Below are 18407 nucleotides of genomic sequence, written 5' to 3' on the forward strand. Positions count from 1 at the left end.
CTCATTGTTTGGGTCAGAGTCCTGAATGGAAAACCGTGCTTTGATAGCTTTATTACTTAAAAGCTGGTGCAAGGACAGGGCACCTCGCTGCACAATAAAACTAGATTAGAATCATAAACTGGTGCCCTTCGATCGACTGAAACACAGCAAGACGCTACAATGAAAGTTTAGTGAAGTTAAAACACAGAATTATTATCAGCCGACATGTACTTAAGTATTAAAAGTAAAAGTGCTTGTTGTGCAGAAAAATGACTCCTTAGATGGCGTTGTACACATACTTCAAAAATCTCCCATGCTAGTTCCTAGTTTCCTATAATTTGAAACCAGTCCGTAGTAATCCAACACTCTGCCCAAGTATATGTATGTATGACAATGTAAAAATACTACATCATACGTAAAAAATACTGCATTCAAAATGTTTGTTGAGTAAAACTACTCAATAATTATGATTAAAGTTGACTTTAGGTATCACAATCTGCAGAGAAAAGGCCTCAGCAGGTGTTAAAATGTGATATATAACACTGTTAGGAACAAAAAAGAAAGCTCTTGCTCTTTTTGGGGATATTTTATGAAATATTGTTTTAATTCGACCTCTCAGGACCTTGAACAGATCTTCATATAGAACCGCATGAGGAGTTTAGAGAGGGGTGTGTCTTTACTGGAACTGTGTTCTATTTCTATGGGGTTTTTTTTTTAATGTAAAATCTTAATCTGTTGTTAATCTGTTAATCTTGTTACTGTGGCTGTTAAATAAATGTAGTGGAGGATGAAGGGACTTTTCCTCTGAATAATAGGACACCAGCCGTTTAAGTAGCATACTATAGAAATACCAAGTAGTACACCGTGAACTTTACTCAGTAAATAGTTGCTTGAGAATCAAATGTATAAGTGCTCATTCTAATATGATCTAAAGTTCATTTGTGGAACATGAGTGCGGTGAGTAGGGTGCATGGAGGCACTAACCCATACTGAGTAGTGTAAAGTCTATGGTCCAGGTCTGTCTTATCTACAGTATAATATAGGTTAATCTATTCCTGCCTGTGCATCCAAGTAAAGAAATGATGATGATGAAGAAAGTGCAGCTCTCTACCCCTCCAACGCTTCGCTGAGCCAGCTGACTGAGGATGACCTACAGCAGCTCTGGTCCTGTGTTGAACCTTATCATCAGGTTAACAAAAGGGCACTGTGAGGAGGGCTGGATTAGCTGGCCCGACTCCATCTGAGCTGGGCAGGCGTCAAAGAACTTGTTTAGGCGGGGATTGTATTGATTGGATGAATCTTGGAATATGCTTCAGCTTTGATGTTTTATGACCAGCAATTACAGTTCAATGCACCAGCTGCTGGTAATGATTATAAATAAGCACCTCGACTTAGTCCGCAGTCTGGGTCGGGTGCAGGCGCTGGAGCTGCAGAGCTAGAATATCTGTGAAATCACCCTGGAACACAAGTCTCTCGCAGGCAGAGGGTAAAAACCAAGCAACAATGGGAGTCGAGAAAATGGAAATGGAGGACACAGACTCTACTCTGATGGAGAAGGGCAAGAAGCCGCCTATGTCCTTTCCTCCCAACAAATTCGAGACGCTCTTCCAGCCCTGCCTGGCCGAGATAGTGGGGACCATGTTCTTCGTTTTCATCGGCTGTGTGTCTGTCATTGAGAACGTGCCAGCAGCTGGACGCGTGCAGCCGGCCCTGGTGCACGGCCTGGCTGTGGCAATAATGGTGGCGGTCATGGATAACATCAGGTAAAAGGACTCGTGCATAATAATAATTAGCCTCAGCCATTTGGCAGAATGATAGAATCTGGGTAGAAGGGATATCTCCCAGTCTCCCATCTCATCTCGACTTTAATGTGCTGCTCCTTTAACTCCAGTGGCTCCCACTTCAACCCTCCCTTCACTATCGCCATCTACCTGTGTGGGGGCATGAAGCTGATGATGGTGGGGCCCTACCTGGCGAGCCAGCTGATTGGAGGAGTGCTGGGAGCTGGAATGGCCAAGGTCAGTTCAAACTGCACAGTATTATAAAGGCATGCATATTTGGGCTCTTTTGCACTGAAAACATATAAAACTTGATTATTAATAACCCATTTCACAGATGATGACCCCTGCCGACCGCTACTTCAACGCCACGGGAGCAGCGTTTGATATCCTCAAGTCAGAGAGCCAGCTGTCTGGAGCCATCTTCGGGGAGGTGGCCATGACCTGCTTGGTCACCATGGTGGTGCTGCTGGTGGCGGTCAACGGCAAGACGAAAACCCCGCTGGCTCCTTTCCTGGTGGGCTGTACCGTCATCATTAACATCCTGGCAGGGTGAGAATAAAAGGGCGATGACCGTGGCCACTTCAGTGCCTGCGCTGTGTTAAACATTTACAGCGGATCAAAGAGCTGCTGGATTAATTATTCTCAGATGCAGCTGCAGAGGGGCCCATTAATGACGTTTAATTCAATTTATTTTATTTATTTTTTTAAAGTTCCAAAATAAAAGCTTCCTCATATTGAAATAATGATAAAAATTAAATTTAAAAAAATTAAAAATACGAACATAGATATTTATCATCCATCAAGACAGACGTTTAAAATTGAAGACGACAATTTAGCAATTATTTCAAATTGATCATTTTAAAAATCATTTGAATATCCTCGTATATTTAATTCAAAAATCAGCCAGTGTTTTAATCTACACAGACGCAAAACGGAATAAATGCATTTTAAATTCTAATTTTTATTATTATATTATTTATTCATTTATTACTACGATTTTTATGACAAAGTCTGACTACTTTTGATTCAAATGAAAATGTTTTATCATTACGTATTATCGCCTACAATATACCTTTATATCATTTTTGCCGCTACTGTTTGTATCACACCTGAACTGTTTTTATTGTCTGTGCAGGGGTGATGTATCAGGAACGTGTCTGAACCCTGCCAGAGCTTTCGGTCCAGCCGTGATGACCAACTACTGGGTGTACCACTGGGTTTATTGGGTGGGGCCCATAGGAGGAGGCCTGGTGGCCGCTGCTCTGCTCAGGTAAGAGGAGCCAGATATGATTAAGACGTGTCTGGCGAATAAATCAATGAAATGACAACAATGATAACACTCACAACGCCTCTCTTCTGTTTCAGGCTCATTCTCGGTGATGATAAAATACGAGTCGTTATGAAATCATAACAGCCCCTATTGTGCGTTTATTGCCAGGCGACAATAAACGTGGAAACATTGCCGGTGTCACCATATCAGTGGCCTAGATCCTTTTTACTCATGTCATAACGTCATGCGGTGTGTTTGATGCTGTAGTTTTTTTTTTCCTTCCATGTCAAACTGTATGGATTTTTCACAAATAAAGATTTTAAACGTATAAGTGACCTCTTCGTTTGTTCCCCTGCCCATTCAAAACAATACAACAAAACCATGTATACTGTTGTGCATGTGCGCAGTGATAACACATTAAGGAGGCATAAAAGATATTTGCTTTGGGTTGCATGAAGTTTATTCTCTCATTTTTGCACCACGGGTTACATGGTGGCGCGTGGCAGAGCGCGTGTCACGCTGCACACATGCTCAGCGGTATCTCTCAGAAAGAGCCAAAGACAGTGCGGCCAGGAACTTGTCCGTGGCGACGTGTGCCTCAGGGGTGAAGTCCTTGGGCAACATGATGGAGATCACCACGAGAATGCAGTGAGACAGGATCTGCGGACGACAGGAGTACAGCAAATTTACTGGATGGTTTACATTTCAAAAATAGATCCCAAGAGAAGAGTCCCACTTTGCTCAAATGTAGCGTAACATCTGACAAAGTCACTCTAAGCTTTAAAAACAAAGATGGCTCACTCTTCTATCAGACTTCTTTCGGTTGCTGGGCAGAAATTTAAATGCGTAATTTGTGCGTAAAAGTGCGCATAGGTCATGCCAAGGAGAGCAGACCTTAATCTCGTTATAACGCGAAAGTAACCACTAAAGCTAAATTCTCAGCACCTGCTTAATAAAATAAATCATGATATGATCGTCTCACCCTGAAGTTGGCCGGATCCACCCTCAGCTTGAAGGCGTGAATCTCGCTCAGCTCCAGCATACCGTTGGTCAGGTCGTCGATCTTGGACACAGCATCGCTCACTCCCTTCATCACAACCTTTCCGTGGTTCTTCACGGGGGCAGAGCCCGGAGACAGGTCTGGCCAGTGGGAGAAGTAGGTCTTGGTCTGCGGGTAGACGGTGAGCATCCTGCAGGGACGCAGAGGACGTTACGTGGTGGGGGTGTTGGAGAGCTGCACCAGCTGAGCGTAAAACAGAACGATGGCACGGAGCTCCCCAGACGCTCTGTGATATCATGTCAGTGAGTTTTCTCTGTATTGGCAGAGAGTGAAACAGGCTCCAGTGGCGCAATCGGTCAGCGCGCGGTACTTATAAGACAGTATTCAGGCGAGTAATGCCGAGGTTGTGAGTTCGAGCCTCACCTGGAGCATTTAAAGAGTTTTGGTTCTAAATGGGAATTGACAAGGCTCTGCAAAGACTAAACACTAGGAACATTTCTGATTGACATGTATACGTTTGTGGTCTGAAAATGAGATTCAGAGTCGAGTCGAATCTCAACTGAGTTGCGTTTGGACTTGAAGCCATCAAAGGGCACAGGCCTTTTGCTTATTAGTTTTTACTTGCTTTATTTGGAATGAATTGACTTTGCTGGCAAACCATGTAAGCAACAGAGGAACTAAAACTTTAAACAAAACCGACCAAACCCTTCGTTAGCGGGACAATGTCGTAGGTTGGAGCCAAGAATGTGCTGCCCTGAAGCTCCATCAGCGATAAGCGTGATCTCGTCATCAACCAAACCAGCTGCAGTGTCCAACACGGCCAAAAACTACTGATGATATGAACTTAAAAGACGTGACTCTTACCTGCTCAGAGCGTCAGCCCCAATAGCATCAGCTGACTTGCCGATTTTGGCCCATAAGGTCTTGACGGCGGCCTTGTCTTTGTCTGTCAAACTCATGGCTGCTTGTTTCTCTCTCTCTCTCTAGCTGAGACGGCTGGAGGTTGTCCGGTTTGTCCGGAGTTCTCCTTAAATTCAGTTGGCTCCAGAGTCACACCCATGGCAAAGGCTGCCAAGCCGCGTCTATTGACGCAGATCGGAACCTTCCTGCCCGGCTGATAGAAACTATCAGCTGGACACATCGTGGGCGTCAGTTGGCAACACTGATACAAGTCCCCACGTGCTGCGGGCATTGAAGTAAGGGGTGACGCTGCGGTGCACGAGGGCAACTGAGGTCACGGGAGTCACGATCTGAAAACCTTAAAATCGTAAAAGCCCATTTGCGCAGAGGGACGACAAACCTTGAACTTCCCATTTCGCTCAGCTGCTCCAGACATCTGAAACTATTTCATACCAAACGAAAATGCAGCATTTTCAGGAGGAAATCACTATTTTTAACATTTATCATTTATTTAAAAGGCCTTGGGGCCTCTCGCGGTGCGACGTTTTTATTTAGTTCCCATATTTTTCTAAAAAGATTTTATTCAGCAAGCCAGAGGAATATAAAAATATTCAAGGCTGTACTTTATGTTGCTGGACAGACTGCAACAACAGCTGAGTGACAAAAGTTTGATTTCTACTTCGTGCAGCATGCCCCGTGCACACCGGTGATCATTTCCTAAAAAGAAAGAATTGCATCTTTTGTTCCTGGCCATACTTTTATTCCCAATCAAGGGGAGGAAGCGGTCGCTCAGAAGCTTCATCACCGGCCTCAAGTATCTTCTTAATCGAAACAAACGTCGATTTTGGCACCGCGTCCGTGGGTGGAGGGGGCGCTGCTGGAGATAACACCAGTGTGCTTCTCCAGATAACATTCTGCCACCACACACTGTCTGTGTCAAGACTGGCAAAGTCAGAGACAAATTAAATTAAGTCTAATAAACACAAATAAAGTTGCTTGTGATATATTTGACATTATACTTGTTTTGTATGTATCTAAATTTGCTGTTTCATGTGTATGTGTGTGTGTATATATATATATATATATATATATATATATATATATATATATATATATATGTGTGTGTGTGTGTGTGTGTGTGTGTGTGTGTATGTATGTATGTGTATATATACATACATATATATGTGTATGTGTGTGTGTATATATATATATATATATATGTGTGTGTGTGTGTGTGTGTGTGTGTGTGTGTGTATGTATATGTGTGTGTATCTCATGAAATGCTTGTGCACTTTATTGATCAAACTCTTCCAAACATATCACAGTGAAACTTAACCACAATTAACCTTTGCAAACTGTGTATTCAGGCTTTAACAAAATTGGGGGTATTGAACAATTATTCCAACTTTATGGGCAACAGTGTGTGTGTGTGTGTGTGTGTGTGTGTACACAAAGACACACACATATTGGGGGCTCCCATTATACTTAAATACACTGTATATACACATTTGTTCATTCACAGTTTCACAGGCAGGTTTTCGGGTTTTCTGTTGTTTTTAATGTATTATGAACACTTGTGCTTTGGTATTTTATTAAATTATCCCTGATGACGACATTGACCGGGAGCCATTATGTTATTGAAAAACTGACAAAGAGTTGCATGTGCAAGTGTGTCCTGATTTGAAGCTGTGTGTGGAAACTATATGATGCCCAAATAAAGTCTGCTACCTGACACAGCTTTATCTTCACAAGCACAAGGTCAGCCCAAGGTTTGGAGACTGCAGATCAATGAAATCGCCTCCAATAAAGGCGCAAAGAGCCCAGTTAAGGTTTAGCCGGAGGACGCATCGACTTATTTGAACTGAGCCTGGAAAGTCACTCTGCAGCGCTGTTGAACCAACATCAAATCTTTCCAGAAAGTTCTGGAGGAGTCTGCAGTCTATCACATCTGGCTCCACCGTTGGGGCGGGGGCGGAGGGAGGGTGGATTGAGGCTTTTAAATAGACGAGGGTCGATCTGCAGAAGCATTCAGCCTTTTGTGTCAAGAGCAATCAAGAGCAGCCATGGTTGAGTGGACTGATCAGGAGCGCAGCATCATCAACGGCATCTTTGCCAACCTGGACTATGAGGACATCGGCCCCAAGGCTCTGTGCAGGTACAGGAAACACCCAGTTACTGCGCCCCCCCTGCTCTTATGCTGCGCTGAAAGTTCGCCAACTTAGCCGCCTCTCCCCCCTGCAGGTGTCTGATCGTTTACCCCTGGACTCAGAGGTATTTCGGCGCCTTCGGTAACCTCTACAACGCCGACGCCATCAAGACCAACCCCAACATCGCAGCCCACGGCATCAAGGTGCTGCATGGTCTGGACCGGGCTGTGAAGAACATGGACGATATTAAGGCCACCTACGCCGAGCTGAGCGTCCTGCACTCCGAGAAGCTGCACGTCGACCCCGACAACTTCAGGGTAAAGCCTCGGCCTCTGGCACAAAAGCATTCACGTCATAGTCAGTTCATCCACACATATCTAATGACTTTTTGATACTTCCTTTAGCTTCTGGCTGACTGCCTGAGCATCGTCGTCGCCGCCAAAATGGGAAGCGCTTTCACACCTTACGTTCAGGCCGCCTGGCAAAAGTTCCTGGCCGTAGTGGTGTCTGCTCTGGGAAGGCAGTACCACTAAACTCAGCAGCTGCCGTGCATGAAGGAGATCTAACATATATTTACAAGTGTTATGAGTCTCCTCAATAAAGAAACAAATCAAAGTTACATTTTTGTCCCCATCTTTTTTTTTTTTTTTTTGTATACGTGCGTAATTACGTAATTACCCCAATAAGACATCCACATTAAAAAAAATCTACATTATTCAAAGACATTAATCAAGTTTATGATACTCTCTAATAAGGTTATAGTGACCTATTACAGTACAACTGAATCTATAGAAATCAACAGTGAAATCAACAGTACTGTGGTTGTTTTGCTGTTAGAGAATTCAAATGTAGTATGGTTTATAACTTCTACATTAATGCCTGACACTTTAATGCCAACAGCTAGGTACTTTGCTACCTTGTTAGAAATCAGTGAAAGAAGAAGACTGAAGAGTCTTTTTTTTTTTTTTACAATGTAAAAAGTTTGGAACATTTTAAAAGAATCCCATTGGTTGATTGAAGGTTTTGAGGTCTTGTTTTTCCGTGTGAGGCCTGAACTCATCTCACACTTGGATTATCTGAGGCTGCAGTTTAAAACAGATAAGAGCTCAAACTCTGTCGCTGCCCCGGTTTGAAGGCTGCAGCTCAAAGCCACATAAGGACACCTGACAGAGGAGGGAATGATATCTTCATTCAGCCGAGAGAAACAAGCGTCACCACTGCGGACAGGGCAGATTATCTGCTGCTGTTGAGCATTTCGTTTCAAATCCACAGTTCTTGCTGCTCACCAGCATGAGGGGTTTACTTCATGATGTAACATATGAGGATAGAACAAAGAAGATATAAAGGCAAAGACAATTCAAAAACATAAAAACGAGGAAAATGTTTGAAGGGTTTTTTGTTACCATTTTTCTCTGAAACTATCAGAAATACACATTTATCATTTTAGACAGACAAACATGCTGGCAAAAAAAGTCTTATAAAAGTAAAAGAAGTCTTGGGACTTCTCTTTCAACTTCAGGATCTTCAGATCAGCTGTAGATTTAGTAGTGTTAGTACAACATTTCACTTTTTAGGTTTTTTTTTAAATCAACTCATTCCAGTGACATGTTTCTTTTGGCAGTAAGGTAAAAGTTTATTTGAAAGTCGTGGTTTCACATATTTAAAATCACGTAGAGCTGTAAGCACAGACTTTTTTGGATTATGTAGAAAAAAAGTCAGCAGACCAGTTAATGGAGCCACTAGGAAATAAGGTCTTTAAAGTATGTCATCAGAACGGTGCTACTTTTCCCAGAGGGATCGGAGTCGCTGCTTATTTCAGCACCACAGACAGCTCCAGAGTTATAACAAGAGAATTTCAGGACCACTGACAGCTCCGCACTCACCTGTAGTTTATTGCAGACAGCTCACTATTTACTACTCAAACATATATACTGTAAACATAAAACAATCATTATACTGTCGGCTTTCATTATGCAGAAGAGGAAAACTACGTAGATTTTATAGAGAGCAAAGATCATCAAAAATCAATGTTTGGAGTTGAATAAAAATTTAAACTGGAATTGAGGGATTGATATCGCGTGGGGACCCTCAGTACTACAAACCTAACATTAACCCTCAAACAAAGTTAAATCTTTTGTCTTGGGACAATAACTTATATAATTATCTTATACATACTGCAGCACAGGCAACAGTTTCAATGTGGATTTTAATGTACACAGTAACAGGTCACCTGCAAGTGGGACCAACTATGATTTTATTTATTTATTTATTTTTTTAAATCATATGACACTGAAAATTTACTCCTGAGATCAGCAGTTTGCACAAAACCTACAGGATTGGACTTTCCTGCAAGCAACAAGGTTCGGATGTGAAGTTAAATCCCACATTCCCGCAATGACAACTTGCACTGTAGCAAAAATCATCAAAACTTTGGAAAAAGGAAAAATAAAAAGGTCAAACGCCTGATATTTTTACTCAAATTTTATTTTTCTTCCTTATTTTTAAAAACATTGCCCAGACGGCTAAATACAGATAATAGCAGAAGTGTACTTTCACTACGAGTAAACAGAAATAAATTAATGTATTGTTTTGTTCTTGTAATATTAAGAACTCCAAAATGACACAAATAAATTCATCAGTATGTGTTGTGCATTAGCATGTCACACATCCTTCCACTTGTTAGAGCTCTGGATGATAAAGGGCTGTGAACAAACACACTTACAAACTACTTAAAGACTGACAATAACAGTATATATACAATAGCAGTTTTTGGCCTTACTTGTTCTCTGGGTGTAAAGGATACCGTCACTACAGAGGCCTGCTGTCTGGGTTAAAGACAAGACCAAATAAATTAGATCCCCAGCAGGGAAATCATACCTGATAAAGAAAAATGCTGTGCTCAAGTAGCAACATGAAAGCAGTGTATTCAGTCTATTTAGGCACCTGTCAGCAGCTGCTGCAGTCTCAGTCTCATTATTATAGTTGTGTGAGTGATCATCAGGTCACGAGCGTGGTTCGAATCTACACCTCTTCACGTGCGGGCCCCGGCTTTTGTTGCTGTGAGTGAACAACAGACATGTTATGCAAAGACTGTGCAAAAACAGCAACTGTAACTTCAGTAATGACTTTGATTTCAGTTTTGTTTGTTGAATTTCATGGTCTCAATAGTGGTGTTGGTCACAATGAGATACAATGAAAACACACTTGTACCAACCATACTTAAGTTTTAGATTAATCAATCATTGACAATTGTACTAATGAACCCATGATTTCCTTATATCAAAGCAGAGGGTGTTCAGTATTTCAGAGCCCAACACTCGGGTCTTTATGGACTAACTGAGCAGAGGATGAACTCGCCTTCATTGTGCTTGAAGAGCTTCCTGTTAGCTTGTGTTGTGACATTGTGCTTCTCTGACCTGAGCAGTCTGTCCCACAGCATGGCAGCCCTCATCTTTACAGGGTTTGGACTGAGTGAACAGAGGCTGAGTTTTTACAGCAAGATAAAACTACAAAGGGCTCATAGGGTCTGAGTCTTTGTTGAACTTCTGGTTATTTGCATTTAAAATGGGCTTTTCCTGACATAAGGTTGCTAAATGCTTTAAAACTCACTATTTAAAATCTACTCTAATTTGACCAACTCCTCTGATTTACAGTTTAAACTGGCGTTAACTTTAAACTGAAGCAGATAAAAACGTAACTTCTTCTCACACGGGGATTTAAAGCCCAGCTAAACTAAGTGACTTTGACTCACCGACCCTCCGGTGTTGTTGGAAGAGCGTCTTCGGCAGAGTGAAGCCGGCGTGCAGTCGGTGAAACGCTCCGGGGAGAAGTGGAGGGCCCACAGTTTTAGCCTGGAGGAGCATCGGAGAGCCCGCACACGGTCAGTCGGGAAGGTCCACAGCTTCTTGGTGCTATTACAGCAATGTCCCGGACATTACATCTCACCACCATCCCGGAACCCCCCTCAATGCTAATTAGCTAATGCTAATTAGCTAGCTAACCTACTAGCTACAATTGCCAAACAAGCTAAAGTTTACAAAACTTGGAAAAATCCACCTACACACGAAAACAACGAAATATTAGACGCATTTGAACACGCATAATAAATTGTTAGTGGTAAAACCGAATAAAAACTCAGACCAAATGCACTTCAGTGGAAGTAATAGACAGCGCTATCATCATATCATAGAAAATAAACATTTGAATTCTTCTTCTACGGTCGCTTCTCCTTCTTCTTCTTCTTCTTTTTCTTCTTCTTCCTCTATCGGTTTAATGACGTTACCAAGACTTATGGGCGCACTGGCGCCACCCTCTGGACTGGAGTGGCAGATTGAATGTTCTCAGGCTTGTTTTTGGCTTTCGGTCATTTTGGAATTTGTCCAGTTGTCACGAAATTGCTGATGTTAATTTTTTTTTCTTTTATTTGAGGACTTCTGTGTAGTGGCTTAAAAAGTCTATTTGAAATACAATATCCTAAAAGTTTATTGTAAAATCAAGTGATGATTATGATGATCAATTGATGATTAAATCGGTCAGGTTTTGCATTTCTTATATCATTTTGAAGCATTATTTTGAAAAAGAAAGTCAGACCCTTTTAAACCTTTTTCTGTTGCAGTATAACCAGGTCAGTCTGCTGGTTGTCCAAATGCATTAGTCTAAACTAGATTACACGCTGCAGAAGTCACCTCAGTTTGTCATCATCATGCAGTAAAAGGTTGCTGCTGTAGTTAATGGGATTAAACATGCTAACAAACATGCTAACAGGTTTGGTTCTGTAAGATGAGACACTACAGACAAAAATACTGTTTTTCATTCGATGGTCAATTTTGAGGTTTTGGGTTATTTTGCTTCCATTACATGTCTTCTTTCTGAATAGTTGAAATAAAATAGCCAGATTACACATTTATGTTGATTTTACTACACTTTTTCTATTAATATCTGCAGATTTCCTTTTAAATTCTTATCTTTAGAGGCTATTTTCTCAAAATTTGTATTTTCTTAGACAGAAATCTCCACTTAAGTAGCACCAACGTGCACCAGACTTTCCAGTTTTCTCCCAATCTAAATACAGAAGGTTTTTACAAAGTAGTTTGTTCATGTTCTGATTTAAAAAAGGAAAATGTCCAAAGTGTCCTCTGTAAAAACTTTTAACTCTAATATGTCAACAAAATGAAACAAGAACTTTGAACATGGCTTTATCAGATTTCTGTTCTGGAAATGTATGCAAATAATTGCATTTTTGATTAGATAATGCATCTCTTGCATGTTTAAACATAACATTTCAGAGAACTTGTACTATAAAATCTATTTGTCATAATCTGAGTGATCATCTGGTGGAGTTTCATGCTGACATGTATTAAACTTTTTACCCTGTTCACCTACAGTGTCCCGCCTTAAAGTCACACAAAACAACATTGCACATTTTTATTATTATAAAACATTGCACCATAACATCCACACATACATAAATATTTCACATCATATAGTATCAGAAATGGCTTGTATACTTCCTAAGAACACGTGGCTGGCTCTCATCTGTATTTCTCTGCGAGCACGGCTGCAAAAGCTGACAGGTACTTGTCCATAGCTGCGTGTGCTACTGGCGTGAAGTCTTCGCCCATGTGACAGGCCAGGGTGACGAGCATACAGTGTGAGAAAAGCTGCAGAGAAGGCAAAGGTTTGTTATTGACAAAGGTCTGGATGCTGATCCCGTCTGGGCCTCAGTTCTGTTTACAAGAATCAAATTAACATTCCAAGGCTCACAAAAACATACCTGGATATCAGTAAAATAAGGATTAAAAGGGTTTTATGAGGGTTTTGCATGCAAATCCAGATGTTGTACTTTTCATCTAGCTTGTTTTGTGGTGTGCACCCATCTGATATACTTCAAGTATTTAAGACCACCCCTTATGGAGGGACTATTAAGGCCTCTGTCTCCCAGTCTAAAAACAGCTGTTATGAACTGTGGGTTAGAACAGAGAAATGTGTCACTTAATTAGCACAGTTTTAATAAGGGATAACAATAAGATGTTTTGGCCTGTGCGGATATCTGTGAGCTGATTATTCTCACTTAGCTGAAAAAATGGTTTTATGAGCTCAGACGATGAAGCAGAACAGTATTTTTTACTGTTTTTATGTGATGGGAGAAATTAAAGGAGGGAAAATGGGTGAGAGGTATTACTTGGAACAGCAAGCTAAATGCAGGAGCTAAATCGTTAAAACGTGATACCGAAATCGGCTCTGAATCTCTTCCATTTACTTCATAACTGAATGTAGCCTGGTCAGACGTGCATTAGCCCGACTTTGTCAGTGAGAAAAATATTGGAGATTATGAACGTAGATAACATATTAATTGAAACCCAATGCATGCAGCTACAAATGTCCTGATCTGTCATACAGAAAACGATAAGTTCAGCATTTCAAATTCATCTTTAGGATATGTGTAGACTCCTTATACACGTATGTTTCAGTATTTTGAAAAATCTTTTTTTTCTATATTGAATGTACGTTTAATTCTATAGGTTTTTATGGAATGAAAGCAACTGTATTTTCTACAATATTTTGTCTTCCCAAATGTGTGTCGGTGTGTTATTTCTCCACACGTGGTAAATAAATGCCTGCTGCATAAACACTGGCAGTGAGTGTGCAGCTGCATGAGCTGTGGCGAGAAACATATAAGTCAGAACATGATAAGAAGGATTAAACCCCGTGAGGAGATTTTAGTTTGCAAAAACTCATTCATTTAGGACGCAACAATTAATCAGACGTCACTCTCAGTGTGATCCGAGGCACCTTGAAGTTGGTGGGGTCTATCCGGAGCTGGTAGGCGTGAAGGGTTTGCAGGGGAGCCAGGGTGACGGTCAGCTGGCTGATGTCTTTGGCTCCCTCTGCAATGGCCAGGACGATCTTCTGGCCGTGAGAGAGCATGTGAGGGGAGCGAGGACTGATGTCTAGATGGGAGAAATATGTCTTGGTGCCTGGGAAAGTGCTAAACATCCTGCGGAAGAGTCGGGAAAAATGAAATGAGTCTGAATGAATCAGGATTTCTGTGGTGGAATGTAACTAAGTACATCTACCCCACTACATTTGTCTGACAGCTTCAGTTACCTGTCACCCTTCCTGACCAGTAAAAACCACGGATGTCCAAATCTGTTGATTTTGAATTTTTCTGATAAACTGAAGGATTAAAAGTTACTTTATGTGTGGGTCAGCTGGAAAATGCGATGTTCTTACAGACCATGATGCATTGCTGTAGATTAAAGTAGAATATAGAGTAGTTAAATTAGAATTGCTTTCACATGTGACACTTTTTGTACATTTTGCCGATGATATTTTCTACACTTTTGAATGCAGGACTTATGGTGTGGTATTAGTAGTTTGACTTGCATAAAGGATCTGAATACTTCCTCCACCACTGGCAATGATGCTCTTTTGTAACTGAAACACTGATTTTGGCCACTTTTACTGCTTCTTATTGCCGCCACCACCTCCATCATCATAACATTTCACTACACTGATCCTGTATCACCAACATTAGTCAAAATTTAATCCAATGCATAGTTGATAGTTTACTAATGCTTAATAGCCACAATAGTCTGTAGTTCTAAATGTCAATAACTTGATAAAGGCTGACAGACCATCTATTCTTACGTAGTGCCTCTGTGGAGGAGAAGTGACTACAACAACTATCCATTTAAACTTTTTATCAGTTCAACATCTCCTTGGTATTAAATGAGAAATTCTCTCTCATGAGAATTGTATGAACAGTTTATTTCAAACACACAGACAGCTTTTATTTCGGAAATGAGTTTAAACCAACCTAAGAAGCGCGTCTGATCCAATATCTTCCGCCACAGGAGTCAGTCTTCCCCATATTTCTGCAATGAGCTCCTTCTCCCTCTTTGAGAGCATGGCAGCCTGTTGCACTCAACCCTGGAGACTAAACTGCGGCTGAATATCATCCAATGACACTCGCGACAGGCGACAAACGCGTGCGTAAAAGGCGTCAATCGACCATTGTGATCACCGCATGAGCGCAAAAACGCGGAAGGTGAGTGAAAGAGATGAAGAAATAATTCCTTCCTTGTGTGGAGGACACGAGGTGTAACGTAATGGTGTTGTTTTTCAGCTGTGTGTTATCAGACAGCAGCCGGTGCGGGGTGCAGGGTGGGGGCTCCGCACCGCTGCGCTATCTGCCGCCTCATGTGCGTCACGACTGGGTACGTCCACCTTAACATTCATGAGGCTGACCCAAGGGTGCAGCTGCTGGATGCTGCGGGGAGTCCAGATGATGGCTCTTTAGCTCACATATTGTTTTGTCTGTTGATGAGGATTTTAGCAGATTTAGGCTTTATATATGTTGAAATAAGTAAATAAACGCTAAAAAATAGAAGTACTTCAATAAGGAAAGTTCACCTTTATTACATCCTTAAGCTGCAATCTTTCATTGTTCAACTCTTAAACATTTTTTGGGGCATTTCTTGAAAAAAGTCTTCTTCATGACAGAGATTATTGGATGTGAGTGAGGAGCTTCATCAGTGTGGAGGAGGCTCCTTCAGATAAAGTGTCAGCTGCTGCTATCTGCAGCCCCATAAGCTGCTGGTCAGGGGACAGTGGGTGTGAGGCCAGCCTGCATCAGATACTGCTGTGAGGACCAGAGGACACAGTGTGTGTCTACTAGTCAGGCTTTTGTGTTAGTTATAGCCTGGAGGTTTGCACTGCTGTTGTCTAATTTAACGTTTAGGCCTAATTCAGGAACACGCACCAAAATCAGCTGAAATGATGAAGTCATCTCCACAAAAGGTTACCGTTAATCACATTATTACATACTAATTGCCTCTCAGTGACCCTGGCAGTCTCCCACTTTGCCCCATTCATGATCCAACCATTGTTCTTCAGGCTCATGTTTAGTCTGGAGCTGCACCATGAATAGAAAAGTGATGATATCATGTCACTGGGATTATTCATTATAAGACTCCCAGTATGGATTTATCATGTAACAAGTAAAATTAAACAGTCAGAGTTTTTAGGGTGATTTTGCGAAAACTGAAACTCCGTTGCTCGACATTGTCCAACTACATATCAACCTAGATAAAGACAAGAGAGTAAAAGTTTGGGGAGGCTGGGAAGGAAGCCTCACTGGTTATCGAGTGGCTCTCTACAGCTCCACAGTAACTAAGGTGACCTTGCATGATCCCCCCCCCCCTCCTACCTTCTCCAATTCCTCACATGTGCCCAACACACGCAGCAAACAAGTTTCCAGTGAGGTTTCATATCAGCACTGATGGATGTGTTTGATGGTGTACAGCTGCAAGCTTGTTTCTTTTAATTAAAAGAAACACAATTCTTAATGTCCCAGACCTCACCCAGTGCAGTGGAGAGGTCTGACTCAGCATAATTAGTTCAACAAAAAATGCACAGTCATGCTATTTGTCTCAGTGTGGTGGGCTGGTCGCACAGCTAATGTGATATCAAGTATGAGGAAAGTATCTTTAATCTGTACTTTAACTTTTGTTTTCCCAAAAAGCTAGAATCAGTATTGGAGGTGTTTTTTCCTACATAATTCTCATTTTTGTGTGGGAAACAAATGCTTATTTGCTTTAATGCCACTGTTAATGTTGACTTTTTGCAGTTATGGAAACAAAGGTGAACCAAGAAAGAAACATCATCACACATTTGGTGGCTTTTCTGAAGTGAACTGAACCGACTGACACATGAGAGACGCTCAGAGAGTGAAGGTATAAGGCCCTATCTCAACTCCGTCTTCTTCTGACTTATTAGCGATCATCATGTTGTAGTTTCACTTCACCTCCTGCGGGTAAAACTTCCACTTCCCTGCTCCAGGTGAGGCTCGAACTCACAACCTCGGCATCACTCTGCAGGTTACTGTCTTATAAGTACCGCGCGCTGACCGATTGCGCCACTGGAGCCCACAGATGTGTTTTCACTATCTTGTCTAACACCAGACGCCCCCTCCCACTGCCTTGGAGGCTGCCCTGGTCTACTTCAGCAGACAGCTGATTGGCAGTGGGGGGGGGGGGTCATCAGCTGATTCAGATCACCTGAGGCCTTTAGACTACATGCACGCATATGGTTCAGCATCTCCACCACACATCCATGCACTGCTTGCATTGCAGACCCGCTTTGTTAATTTGTGTTAACCTCAATCTTGATAAATTACTGTTGTTTTCAATAAATTTCTTGTGTGGTCTCCCTCCTTGTGACAGCCACACAGCTGAAGGTCTAATGAAAGGAAATTCAGTCTCACTGGCAGAGCCATTGATCAACATGACATGACAGCCTAAAACTCCTGTAAAACTTGCTGTATCTTGTAAGTTCAGCAGAGAGTTCTATGTTTGATATATAACAAAATCATCATCAAGCTGTCAAATGACTTTAGTGGAGCAAAAAGTACAATATTTCAATCTGAACCAACTCTATGGAAGTGGCACTAAAAGAAAAAACTCAAATAAGGTCTATGTACCTCAAATTTGTACAGTACAGCACTTGAGCAAATGTGCTTAATTAACCTGTTTAAAATACTGTATTTCTTTTACTCCTTTGTTACCTTATACATCCACAAGGTGGCGCTATGATGCAGAACATTATGGGTGAATACTGTTTCTCCTAATACTGGAGTTTTCCATGATATGAGATTCTATAATAGATGTTTTTCTGATGTTAAAATCTCTCCAGAAATACTCCAACTCTTTTAAATCAACACTCAGAGGGTCTAAAGGATAAAGACAGTCATATGATCCTGTGTGTGCTGTCGCTTGAAGAAGCTTCAGCATACAGAGTGGTCAGTGTCTACAAGCTTGTTTCTACTCCAGTGTAATTCTGATCCACAATAGTAGGAATCAAAGTCGGCAGGCTGAAAATGGTACATATTAACTCCTCATTTGATTGGACAGTTTTCCCTGTAAAGTCTATAAAAGCGTCCTAAAGCCTGAATGCCTCTCTCCTGTTTCCTGCCCCAGCTGATTATCCTTAAAGCTTGTTTCCTGCAGCTACGCATTGTAATCAGTTTTTTACAAAAGGAAAGCAGCTCTCTGTATGTCCTGCACGTAACGTGACTCTCACTCAGTGTGCAGCACAACAAAGTGCTGAAAGTACAGCTGGCACAAAATCCTCTCAGACTGAAACGAAAATGCACCAAACCTCCTCAGAAACTCCAGATGAAGTTAAAATCTCTCCCCCATTTTGGGTGACTCAACGTGTCTAACAGCTGAGGCCCGAGCACCTTGCATCATGAGCAGGCAGCAGGAGGAAATGTGGTCTCTCTGCGATGCTCGGAAACCTCAACATATACACACACACACACACACACC

The 18407-nt window shown here is 41.6% G+C and overlaps 4 protein-coding genes and 2 non-coding genes across 6 annotated transcripts; 3 read left to right on the forward strand and 3 right to left on the reverse strand.

Moving 5' to 3' along the window:
* The first annotated feature begins 1387 nt into the window (after window positions 1-1387).
* On the forward strand, window positions 1388-3211 carry LOC139219525 (aquaporin-8-like). The gene is made up of 5 exons (XM_070851416.1): window positions 1388-1742; window positions 1871-1997; window positions 2095-2309; window positions 2896-3030; window positions 3126-3211. Exons 1-5 carry the CDS (start codon window positions 1483-1485, stop codon window positions 3169-3171), a joined length of 783 nt encoding a protein of 260 aa, XP_070707517.1. The 5' UTR covers window positions 1388-1482; the 3' UTR covers window positions 3172-3211.
* A 256-nt stretch (window positions 3212-3467) lies between these two features.
* On the reverse strand, window positions 3468-5055 carry hbae5 (hemoglobin, alpha embryonic 5). Its single transcript, XM_070851419.1, has 3 exons — window positions 4895-5055; window positions 4013-4220; window positions 3468-3690 (listed from the first exon to the last, which is right to left on the reverse strand). The coding sequence occupies exons 1-3, from the start codon at window positions 4987-4989 to the stop codon at window positions 3562-3564; spliced, it is 432 nt and encodes a 143-aa protein (XP_070707520.1). The 5' UTR covers window positions 4990-5055; the 3' UTR covers window positions 3468-3561.
* Window positions 4368-4461, forward strand: trnai-uau (transfer RNA isoleucine (anticodon UAU)). Its single transcript has 2 exons — window positions 4368-4405; window positions 4426-4461. It is a non-coding gene; the product is annotated as a tRNA-Ile (tRNA).
* A 1873-nt stretch (window positions 5056-6928) lies between the features above and the next one.
* On the forward strand, window positions 6929-7696 carry hbbe2 (hemoglobin beta embryonic-2). Its single transcript, XM_070851417.1, has 3 exons — window positions 6929-7085; window positions 7172-7394; window positions 7482-7696. Exons 1-3 carry the CDS (start codon window positions 6994-6996, stop codon window positions 7608-7610), a joined length of 444 nt encoding a protein of 147 aa, XP_070707518.1. The 5' UTR covers window positions 6929-6993; the 3' UTR covers window positions 7611-7696.
* A 4790-nt stretch (window positions 7697-12486) lies between these two features.
* On the reverse strand, window positions 12487-15199 carry hbae4 (hemoglobin alpha embryonic-4). The gene is made up of 3 exons (XM_070851829.1): window positions 14897-15199; window positions 13870-14074; window positions 12487-12737 (listed from the first exon to the last, which is right to left on the reverse strand). Exons 1-3 carry the CDS (start codon window positions 14986-14988, stop codon window positions 12609-12611), a joined length of 426 nt encoding a protein of 141 aa, XP_070707930.1. The 5' UTR covers window positions 14989-15199; the 3' UTR covers window positions 12487-12608.
* A 1713-nt stretch (window positions 15200-16912) lies between these two features.
* Window positions 16913-17006, reverse strand: trnai-uau (transfer RNA isoleucine (anticodon UAU)). Its single transcript has 2 exons — window positions 16969-17006; window positions 16913-16948 (listed from the first exon to the last, which is right to left on the reverse strand). It is a non-coding gene; the product is annotated as a tRNA-Ile (tRNA).
* Between the last annotated feature and the right edge of the window lie 1401 nt (window positions 17007-18407).

Source organism: Pempheris klunzingeri, chromosome 20 (genome assembly GCF_042242105.1).
Source record: "Pempheris klunzingeri isolate RE-2024b chromosome 20, fPemKlu1.hap1, whole genome shotgun sequence".
NCBI classification, from domain to species: Eukaryota; Metazoa; Chordata; class Actinopteri; order Acropomatiformes; family Pempheridae; genus Pempheris; species Pempheris klunzingeri.

Coding starts and splice junctions, on each gene's coding strand:
- LOC139219525 (XM_070851416.1), top strand. CDS start 1,483: ATGGGAGTCGAGAAAATGGAAATGGAGGACACAGACTCTACTCTGATG. Junction 1,998..2,094: donor TGGGAGCTGGAATGGCCAAG/GTCAGTTCAAAC, acceptor CCCATTTCACAG/ATGATGACCCCTGCCGACCG. Junction 2,310..2,895: donor ATCATTAACATCCTGGCAGG/GTGAGAATAAAA, acceptor TTGTCTGTGCAG/GGGTGATGTATCAGGAACGT.
- hbae5 (XM_070851419.1), bottom strand. CDS start 4,989: ATGAGTTTGACAGACAAAGACAAGGCCGCCGTCAAGACCTTATGGGCC. Junction 4,221..4,894: donor GGGGCTGACGCTCTGAGCAG/GTAAGAGTCACG, acceptor GCGTCCCTGCAG/GATGCTCACCGTCTACCCGC. Junction 3,691..4,012: donor TGGATCCGGCCAACTTCAGG/GTGAGACGATCA, acceptor TGTCGTCCGCAG/ATCCTGTCTCACTGCATTCT.
- hbbe2 (XM_070851417.1), top strand. CDS start 6,994: ATGGTTGAGTGGACTGATCAGGAGCGCAGCATCATCAACGGCATCTTT. Junction 7,086..7,171: donor GGCCCCAAGGCTCTGTGCAG/GTACAGGAAACA, acceptor TCCCCCCTGCAG/GTGTCTGATCGTTTACCCCT. Junction 7,395..7,481: donor TCGACCCCGACAACTTCAGG/GTAAAGCCTCGG, acceptor TACTTCCTTTAG/CTTCTGGCTGACTGCCTGAG.
- hbae4 (XM_070851829.1), bottom strand. CDS start 14,988: ATGCTCTCAAAGAGGGAGAAGGAGCTCATTGCAGAAATATGGGGAAGA. Junction 14,075..14,896: donor GGATCAGACGCGCTTCTTAG/GTTGGTTTAAAC, acceptor ACTCTTCCGCAG/GATGTTTAGCACTTTCCCAG. Junction 12,738..13,869: donor TAGACCCCACCAACTTCAAG/GTGCCTCGGATC, acceptor CCTTCTCTGCAG/CTTTTCTCACACTGTATGCT.